General features: G+C 49.4%; 1 protein-coding gene across 1 annotated transcript in view; it reads left to right on the top strand.

The window, feature by feature from the left end:
- The window catches only part of PLXDC1 (plexin domain containing 1), a 61,349-nt gene extending 54,852 nt beyond the window's left edge, over positions 1-6,497 (top strand). The window contains exons 12-14 of the mRNA XM_038547458.1: positions 1,040-1,078; positions 3,206-3,366; positions 5,131-6,497. Of these exons, the coding sequence (XP_038403386.1) occupies positions 1,040-1,078; positions 3,206-3,366; positions 5,131-5,250 (320 nt within the window). The 3' untranslated portion in view covers positions 5,251-6,497. The remainder of the gene's footprint in view (positions 1-1,039; positions 1,079-3,205; positions 3,367-5,130) is intronic.
- Positions 6,498-9,728: the final 3,231 nt, after the last annotated feature.

Raw genomic sequence — 9,728 nt, forward strand, 5'->3', positions numbered from 1 at the left:
CATTTGTTTCATGTTTTGGGGCTTTGAAGCAGTAAGCCTCAGTCCTTTAGAGCATTTTCCTGACATAGAACTCTTGCTTGCTGTTCCCCACAAGAATCTGTGGGGGAAGACTCACAGGAAGGGTCAGCCAGTGGAACTTCTTGAGGAAGCCACAGGACACACACCTGGTGGTGTAGAAAGAGTTACAGGCATGAAATCTTTTCTCCAAGTTGTGCACCAGAGGAGGTCTTCAAGCGGATTTGCATTTGTGGTACCACCCTACCCCACCCAGTCCTTCCTCAGCTTCCTGGTTCCCCTTAGGAAAACGGGCAAGGTCCTCACCTTGGCTTTGGAGGCACCCACCCCACCCCCAGCCTCATCTGTCACCGTGCTCCACTCACACCCTCTCTGCCTTCCAACTACACTGTAGTGCTTTTTATTCCCAACTACTGACTTGGGGCCTTTGCTCATGCTTTTTCCTCTGTTTGGAACACTTTACCCCAGCCCCATATTTCACCCCTCTATCCTGACACCCATTGTCTGGGTGAGGCCCCCAATCAGAGCTTCATTATGCTGAGTTTTAATTTTCACTCCATCTCCCTCCTTTGTTAATTCGCTGAGGGCAGAAACCATGTCTCCCCCCAGTGCCTACTCCCGGTGCTCAACTCAGTAGTAAACATCCAATAAATATTGCTTGAATGAAAGAACAGGAGACTAGGAAAAGTTGGCTTGTTTGGAGACTTCTACAATTACACTGCTGTGTGACTTCAAGCAAGTCACCTTCCCCTCTCTGTGCTTCCCTTTCTTTGCCTCTAAAATGAAGGATTAAGGGTGCCTGGGTGGTTCAGCTGATAGAGCGTGAGACTCTTGATCTCAAGGTTATGGGCTTGAGCCCCACATTGGGTGTACAGATGACTTAAACATAAAATCTTTAAAAAGTAAAAAAGAACAAACATAAAATTCAAGGTTGGACTAAATCTCCCTCAAGTCCTGTCTGTACCTACAGCGACCAAAGCCATAATGATTCCACTAATCTTACACCTTCTCTTTCTCTTTGAAGATGACACCAAGTTGAATCCCTATGCAGGAGGAGACGACGGTGAGTACAGAGCTACCTGCCACTCCGCATCAGACCCACTGCCTCTTGGAAGCCCCCTGCCGCCCCCAGAAGAGGGTGCAGCAGTCACCTGGCCTCTTTATTACTGTTCTGAGGTGGGGAGGACTGCAACGACAGCAACCTGAGCTTCCAGACCCTGGGCTGGGCTCCTGGGCCCATGAGATTGAGGGAACAGTCTGCCTCTAGACAGTTTTTATCAGCCAGGAACCTCCAGAGATCTGTCTGGACTGGTCACTGCCCTGAAAGGAGTGAGAGGAGGAAGGAAGGGCTTAGTAGGCACGGCAGCGTGGGGCTTGTCACCATTGGCCTCAACTCTTGTCCCCATGGGCCTCCCAGTCAATGAGGACTAGAGACCAGTTTCTCCCACATCCAGTTTCCTTTGATTCCCTGCCTGGGTTGGCAAAACGTACGCAAAAGTTGTCCATCCACCCCACTTTTTATAGGGTACCAGAAGTTGGGGTCCTTTGCTCCCAAGATTAACTGTGAGGAACAATCTCCTCTCTGATGATGTGACATGGCCCCGTGCTCCTGCCCCTCATCCAGAGCCAGCTCGGGCCTTTGCTACAACCGCTGCACAGTGGAGATGAAAATACCTTCCAACTCTAGGGACTGGGGTTTGTTATCTTGGGTTCCCGCAGCGGAGAAGAGGCCATTGAGACAGCAGGGTTTGATGCAGTCTTCCACCAGAGATGAAGCCATTACCGCTCTGTGGGCAGCAGGTGTGAGTGTGCATTGTGTCTAGGGCGGCAGTGAGGAGTAGGGGCTGGGCCACATTCCTCTCGCTCTGTACCATGCACTCAGCCCAAATCCTGATCATCAGATCTCCAGGGTCACTGTGGGCTGACTACCAGGTCAGAGGAGGCTAGCTTGGGGCGTGTCACCTCACCTGTCCCACCTGTTGGTAGATGGTGGCACTAACCATGTGCTGGAGTGCCCCAGCAGTTTCTCTCTTGGGTTTCTTCTGCTTGCAGAGAAGAAGGGAAGGGGAGAACATTGACTGGGATGCATGCAATGTCCTATTAAAAGTCCCCACTTCCTGTTGATTACCATTCTACCTGTTAGCCATGTAAAAAAGTATTTGATATTTCGTTTACTTATATGCTCCTCTATCTTTTCTGCTTTATTGTCTCCACATCCCTTTAGGGTAGGGAGAAAAAGCAAGTAGCCACTCAAGGTAATATGGCAATATAGTTTCTTAGTGACTGGCCGACTCTGTCCTTGGAGCAAATCAATTCAACTCTCTGTATTTCTGGTCATACAAGAAAGGGGTAGTACTGGATGACCTTCCAGCTTGATAGTCTATGGCAATACTCAGTGTCCTCTGTGGGATATATTTCAAATGCTCAGGATGTTCTCAGAGATTGCCTGCTGGTTTATTAGCCCTCAGAGGACCTGGTTCACTCTTTTATTGAGCTCCTACCATGGGGCCTGCCATTTTTTCTATGAGCTAAGGACAGAGAGGTGAGTAAGACACTGCCCTTGCCTTCCAGGAGGCCACAGTCTGATAGGAGACAGTGACAGGTGAAAATATTGTCACTTTGTTATCAAAATAGCTAATACTTATTGAGGTCATCTGAGATACCAGCCCTGGTCTTCAGCAGTTGAATGATCTGGTTTTAACCCTTAGGGTTTTAACACTAATCCTATTAGGTGGTCATTATTATCCTTGTTTTACAGAAGTGAAAGCAGAGGCACAGGGAGGTTATGTAATTTGTCCAAGGTCACACAGCTAGTAAGTACCAGAGCCTAGATTTGAACCAGGTAGCCATACTCCAGATCCAAAACTCTTCACCATCACATAACCTTTGAGAACTCCCCAGAAGCACTTAAGTGGCATGGGTATTGGATAGAACTTCTCTTATGATCCTTAGTAAACATTTGGGCAACTTTTAAGTGATCTTGGAAAACCACCAGAACCTTGCCAAGTCCAACATTAATGCCATACTCATGATTCTACTCACTCCCACTCTACCTATGTACATGTTTCATAAGCAGACCCAAAGGTTCTGCTGGTCTTCTCCTCAGAGATTTTGTCACAACCTGGGACTTTGTGTTCCCACCTCCCCTGCTCCCCTGTAGCCACCCCCAACCCTGCCGGTCTCTCCACAGGCCTTCAGAACAACCTGTCCCCCAAGACAAAGGGCCCTCCTGTGCATCTGGGCACCATCGTAGGCATCGTGCTGGCGGTCCTCCTGGTGGCAGCCATCATCCTAGCTGGGATTTACATCAACGGCCACCCCACCTCCAATGCTGCGCTCTTCTTCATCGAGGTCAGTGTAGCATTTGGCCATAGCTCTGCCATCTGCCTCCCCATCAGCATTCCCCCGGCCACGGGGTGCCTGCCTGGCCCCACCTCATCCCTCATGCCCACATGCCTGACTCCTGTTCCTTCCTGAGGGACCTTCATTGACTCTATCCTGGCACACTGTGCACTGGCTGGTGTCCTTGTAGCCCCCAGGACTCCCCCAGGAGGGTGCACCCCTTCCATCCTGTTGAACAGCCCATCCATCTGCCTTTTGCCCCCCACCCCCATTTGTGAAAATCAGAAGATTCTCCAGAGGAAAGAAAGAAATCACTAGGAATCGTGCAGCCAATCTTTAATGCTTGGTGATCTCTCAACCCCCCAGATTCCAGGCCTGGTGTTCATTCAAAGCCATAGTGGAACTCAGATCTCTGCTTCTTTGACTGCTGTGTGGGTTTTTAGGTTAGAACTGATGAGACTTGGTAATCATAAGAGTTGCTCTCTGGGAGCTTTCATTGAGGATGCTATGGTTTGGAATGTCTCAGAATTTGGAAGAACCAGTTCAAGTATAGCCTGGGGAGTAAAAGCCAGCCCCTTTCTCTTTAAATTTTATTTTGTTATTTTATTTATTTTATTTTTTAAAGATTTTATTTATTTATTCATGAGAGACACAGAGAGAGTCAGAGACACAGGCAGAGGGAGAAGCAGGCTCCCTGTGGGGAGCCCAATGTGGGACTCGATTCCAGGACCGTAGGGTCACAACCTGAGCCAAAGGCAAACTCTCAGCCACTGAGCTACAAAGGCATCCCATCAGCCCCTTTCTCTCTGGGCCACGCTCCTGGCCACATTTCTTTCAAGCACCTGCTCCCGTCCCCTGCTCTGAGCCCATGATCCAGCTTGGCTTGTGGTCCAGTGCTGCTGCCTCTGTGCCTGCAGCCTCCCGCACGAGGATCACAGGCCCACTGAGTGCCTCACTCAGACACAGGTATCCTCCTCCTCTTTGGTTAGAAACCCCTGTTTTGGGATCCCTGGGTGGCGCAGCAGTTGGCACCTGCCTCTGGCCCAGGGCGCGATCCTGGAGACCCGGGATCGAGTCCCACATTGGGCTCCCGGTGCATGGAGCCTGCTTCTCCCTCTGCCTGTGTCTCTGCCTCTCTCTCTCTCTCCCTCTCTCTCTGTGACTATCATAAATAAATAAAAATTTAAAAAGAAGAAAAGAAACCCCTATTTCTTGTAAGGCCTCACCCGTCAGCCTTGAGTTTTAGCCCCACTGGGTATCACCCAGGGGACTGCAGATCCCAGCCACAGAGATGCTGATGGAGCAGGTCTGAAATGGGCCCAGGAATGTGCATGTTCATCAGCTCCCCAGCCAACTCAGCTCCTCAGCTGACTCTGCTGCAGGGCCTGCACTGTCTGGAGGGTTATCTTGGCATTTCCAGAACCTCCCAGATCATTCCTTCTCTTACCCACTGCCTCACTTTTCACAGTCTCAGGGTTCTACTCGGGATGTTGCTAAGGCTCTTATTACCTGTGTCCTACAGTCCATGCCGTGAGGGGTAAAATGATCTCCTCCCAAACTCCTTGGGCACCCAGCAAGGCTCCTAGCAGTTGAGGGATCACAGTAGGAGGGAGGCTTCTGCAGAGTGGGGTTGAACTCCACTGGCTCATAGTACCCCCTCACCCCAGACCTTGTAAAGAGAGTCTTGGTGCTCAGCACTGTCCCTGGGGTGGGGGTCGGGGGTCCCAGGTGGGTGAGGCCATGCCTGCTGACTCTGTGTCATGCCCCCCACAGCGGAGACCTCACCGCTGGCCAGCAGTGAAATTCCGCAACCACCCCAACCACTCCACCTACACGGAGGTCGAGCCCTCCGGCCATGAGAAGGAGGGCTTTGTGGAGGCTGAGCAGTGTTGAGAGCACCAGGTGTCTCCATGGAAGGATAGGAAAGAAGACCCCAGGACCCCCAAAAAAGACCAGTCAAAGCAAAGAAGTGACTTTTCTTGGCTTCCTCTGAACATCCCCTGTGAAGATGGAGATGAGACCGTGGCTTATGGTACCAGAGCCATAGTGTGGCCATCACATACCACGTCCTGGAGCAAGGGGCAAAAAAGCAACCACAAGAGGTTTTTAAGGGACAACAACTAATTTCATCCCATTTTGATGGGAGCAGTCTCCCCTTCTGGGTCTCTCAATGGTCTCCTCCGTGGATCCCAGAGGCCCCTCCCACCTGGAGATGGCCAGATGCCCTATTCCAGTCACCTAAGGCCTTTCCCTATGACACAGAGAACAAGACTCTAGATTGGGGCCACAGCCTTGCAGGGTCCATAGACTCCAGAGCTGGTCCTCATGGCTATGGATGCAGTATATTTTGCCCCAGCCTTGGTGGCTCTGGAAGTCTGAAGAAGTTCTGGCCATCTGTGAAACACAGCCATGGCTTTGGCTGGTGTGTCGTCATCGAGGAAAGCCAAATGGGAGGAGAGGAAAGAACTGGTGTGGGGAGGAGTTGCATTTTTAGGCTTTACTCCCTAGAATTACCCTTTCTGCTGAGAACCAGTCCGTCTGCATTGAACGTGTGTGCAGCCTGCATCATGGGCTTCACCCCAACTGCGGCCCAGCCTTGGCCTGGCAAGCTGTGCTGGCCACGGCTGCATCCACGGCCGTAGGGGCTCTAGATTCTGAGGCACATTTGGTGTCCATCATGTTCCCTGGCTCGTCCTGCTGTCAGCGCCAGGAAGTACCTTCAAAGGCAGGGCCTGCCAGACTTGTACTTTTCCTCCTCTGAGCTAGATTTTTATAGCCATTAAAGAGAAGAAGCCGGGTACCAGGAGGGCTTCTGGAGACAAACTCAGCAGGGGACTTCAGCTGGATTCTGTTGAGGAGCAAAGCTGCTGGAATGGATGGGACAGCGGAAGCTGGCGTGGGAAGGAGGGGCTTTCTATGGAAAACCTTGACCTAGAAGGTGGCTTCCATCTCCCCAGCTCTGCCGGAAGCTTTTGGAAAAAAGTGTTTTAGGCTCCCAAACTTAACCTTGGTTTTAAGGGAATTCTGTCCCAGGGATGAGTTGGGGCTGCTTCTGAAGAGCATTTAAAATTAAAATCTATAGCTCAACCTCATTCAAAGTAAAGAATATCAGCAGCAAATAAATGTTAAATCCGTCTCTACGTCGTAGTCACGTCCTTTTATGCACGTCGCCGGGTGACATTGCAAAAAAAGAAGTTGGTTTCAGTACAAGGCCTCCTGAGGTGGGGGGTAGGGAGTCTGCGAATAACCAGACACTTCCAAACACTTGATATATATATATATATATATATATTACATAAACCAGACAAGGAAGAGCTATAGGGAGGGTCAGAATGTGAGAAAGAAAAAAGACAGTGCAGCCAAGAGAATAGGGTTCTTTCCAAGCTTCTAAAGGACAGAAAGGTCTGTAACTGAACTGTCTTAATGAGAGAAGAGCAGCCAGGCGCTAAAATGATCTGGGCTCCCAGCACTCCCAGCCGGCAGGAGGGTGATTTTTGCCCTTGCCTGATGAGCAAAGCATCTATGACCTTTATGTGTCTAAAAGGGCCAGCGGGGCAGTTCCTATCATGGCCAAATGTAGGGCACAGCACCATTTATTTGCTCTGCTCCCAAACTCCAGCAAGCTTCTTCCCAGTGGGAGCTCTGCCCACTGTTCTGGATTCCTAAAAGGAAAAAGCACTGAGAGTGAAGAAAGGTATAGGGATTTGGTGAGGCCTCTGCCGTAACCACTCTAGCTGGAGAAAGTTTCAAGATGCCTCTGGCCAGGTCAGAGCAAGCCTGACTGACCCCAGTGATGACAGTGGTAAAGGCAGCAGGTGGCCTGGTTTGTTTACAGCAAAAAGAGCTAAGGATGTGTCACTGGATATTAAGAGTCTTTGGACTTCTCAAGCCAAAACACATAGTCCAGTGCTCCCAAGATACAGAGCCAGGCATCTCACAGAGTTAATGCTGGTTCCCAGCTACCCTTAGGATCTGTGATAAAATAAGCGTCTCATGGATGCAGGACTTTTACTCCAAGGTTTAGAGCAGGTTAGCTGGATAGCCAGAGAAAGGGGCTTACTTAGAGAATGAGTGACCAGAAGGAGACACAGAGGTCTTGTGATCAACCTTCCACTGTTTGGCTGACAGTCCAGCAAGGCCAACTCTTAAGAGAGTCAGCGTGAGAGAAAGAAGAGGAACACAGAGGCCAGGGATGAGGAGGGCCTGAGGTCAGGCTGAGAGCACCACCTTTAATCCGCTGCCCTCAGATGCATGGACCTGTCCAGTGAAGTCCCAGGGTTTCTGATTCTAGAACATGAATGCATATGAGCCCAGCCATCAACCCCTACAGGCCTGTGATGCTAGAGGCCACTTCTTCAGGTCTCAGCCAGGAGCACAAGGTTGAAAATGTCCTTTGGTCACTATTCAAAGTTCTATATGGCCCACTGGAGGCAAGCTTTTAAATTTGTGTACAGGGCTCCCCTGTGTACAGTATCCCTGTGTGTGTATATATACATTTAGGCATGCATCCATGTATGCGCACACATGTGTGCATTTTATTGCTAAGAACATCAGATAAAGCTGTTGCTGTGCTCAGGCTTAAGGCAGTGGCAAAAGCTGCCAGCCAACCACACTGAAAAGCAGAGTGTTCAACACTTGAGTTGATCACTTCTCTGGTTGTGGGCAGACTCCTTGGCATTGGGAACCCACACCAGGTAGAGTCACAGAGAAAATGTAGCCAACTTCTCTCTGTCTCTCTCTACCTCTGTCTCCACCTCCTTTATCCCCCATTCCACCTCTCAACAAAAACCCACCTGAACTCCCACACTCAGTGTTAATAATAAAAAGCAACTTTCTTCTACGATTTCCGCAGTGTGCAAAATAAAGTGCCAAGAATTTTTAGTACATTCTGCAAATCGCCACTCCTGCCTTGGTCCGATGACTAGTATTTCCTTTAAGGACCTGCATTAAAGAGTACAGGAGCAGCCTGTCCATCAGGGGTCCATCTCCCAACCTCCCATCCTACTTCCAGGAGAAAGTCTGGAAAGAGATCCCAGCTATTTGTTTATTTGGGATTTGTAAATCCCTGGAAGTAAACTTCGTGGGTTTCCAATCTAGTATCTAGAGATACAAAATAAATCTGCATATGATGAGGCTGCCGCATTGATGCGTTGCAAACCACGTTAGCGGCCTCATTGTGCTTTTATTACTTGGCATTTTTCGTTCACAAAACACAGTTAAGCACACCAAAACAAAGAGAGGAAAGATTTGAACTCTTCACAGCTAAATCAGCTCTGCCAGATTTTAGGCTCCAAACAAACTTATTTATAAATAAACATGCTGTGTTCACCAAATAAGAAGGAATGTGCTGGAGAAAGCAGCAAGGACTGCTGGACAAAGCACTACGGAGCTGGTCGGAAGGTGGGAGCTGTAATCCCAGCCTTGTGTCCCCAAGAAGCTTTGTGATGTGGGCCAAGTCATCCAACTTCCCTGGATGAATAGGGAATATGCTCCTCTCCTTAGCAAACAGCCTTACCTACCCCCCTCTCCCCCTCCAGTTCACATAAGCAGCTCAGACCGAAAGCAACCCTTCCTTTCCATTATCCTGCTAGGGTTACCATCTTGCTCTAGTCTGTCTGGGACTTTCTTGGTTCTAACACAGAGCATCCCATGTCTCAGGACACGCCTCCAGGATGGGCACACTGGATCAATTGGTTAGTCTAGCCTTAGAGTCTGTCCAGGCTCTATGGGCTGAGAAGGTAAGGTTAATAACTTCAAGGACTTTAAAATCTTGGGCCTAGCTACTCTAAGTGTGGTCTATATAGGCATCCCCTAAGGATTAGCTAGAAATGCAGACGTCAGGCCCACCCAACCGAGACTTACTGAGTCAGAATCTGCACTCGGAGTAGTTCCTCAGGTGATTCGTGTGAAGCCCAAGGAAGTCTGGAAAAACACTTCTAGGAAGCAATTTTACCTCCATGATCATAGCCTATGGGGAAGCATTATTACCCCATTTCCCAGATAAGGAAACTGAGGTTCAAATAGGTGGTTTACTGGTTTGTTTATTTGTTTTTTAAGATTTTATTTATTCATGAGAGACACAGAGAGAGGCAGGAACATAGGCAGAGGGAGAAGCAGACTCCCTACGGGAAGCCTGATGCAGGATTCCATCCCAGGATCACGACCTGAGCCAAAGGCAGACACTTAACCACTGAGCCACCCAGGTGTCCCTATTGTTTATTAATTAATTGAATCCATACTCATTGAGCACCTACCATGTGCCAGGGACCATTAAGTGCCTTGCCTAAGGTCACATAGCTAAGAAGTTGCCTAGATGATCCCCAAAACCAGGGCTTTGGATTTCCATCTGAGGCTGTTCTCTGTGGAGCACA

This window comes from Canis lupus, chromosome 9, assembly GCF_011100685.1.
Source record: "Canis lupus familiaris isolate Mischka breed German Shepherd chromosome 9, alternate assembly UU_Cfam_GSD_1.0, whole genome shotgun sequence".
Classification (NCBI taxonomy): Eukaryota; Metazoa; Chordata; class Mammalia; order Carnivora; family Canidae; genus Canis; species Canis lupus.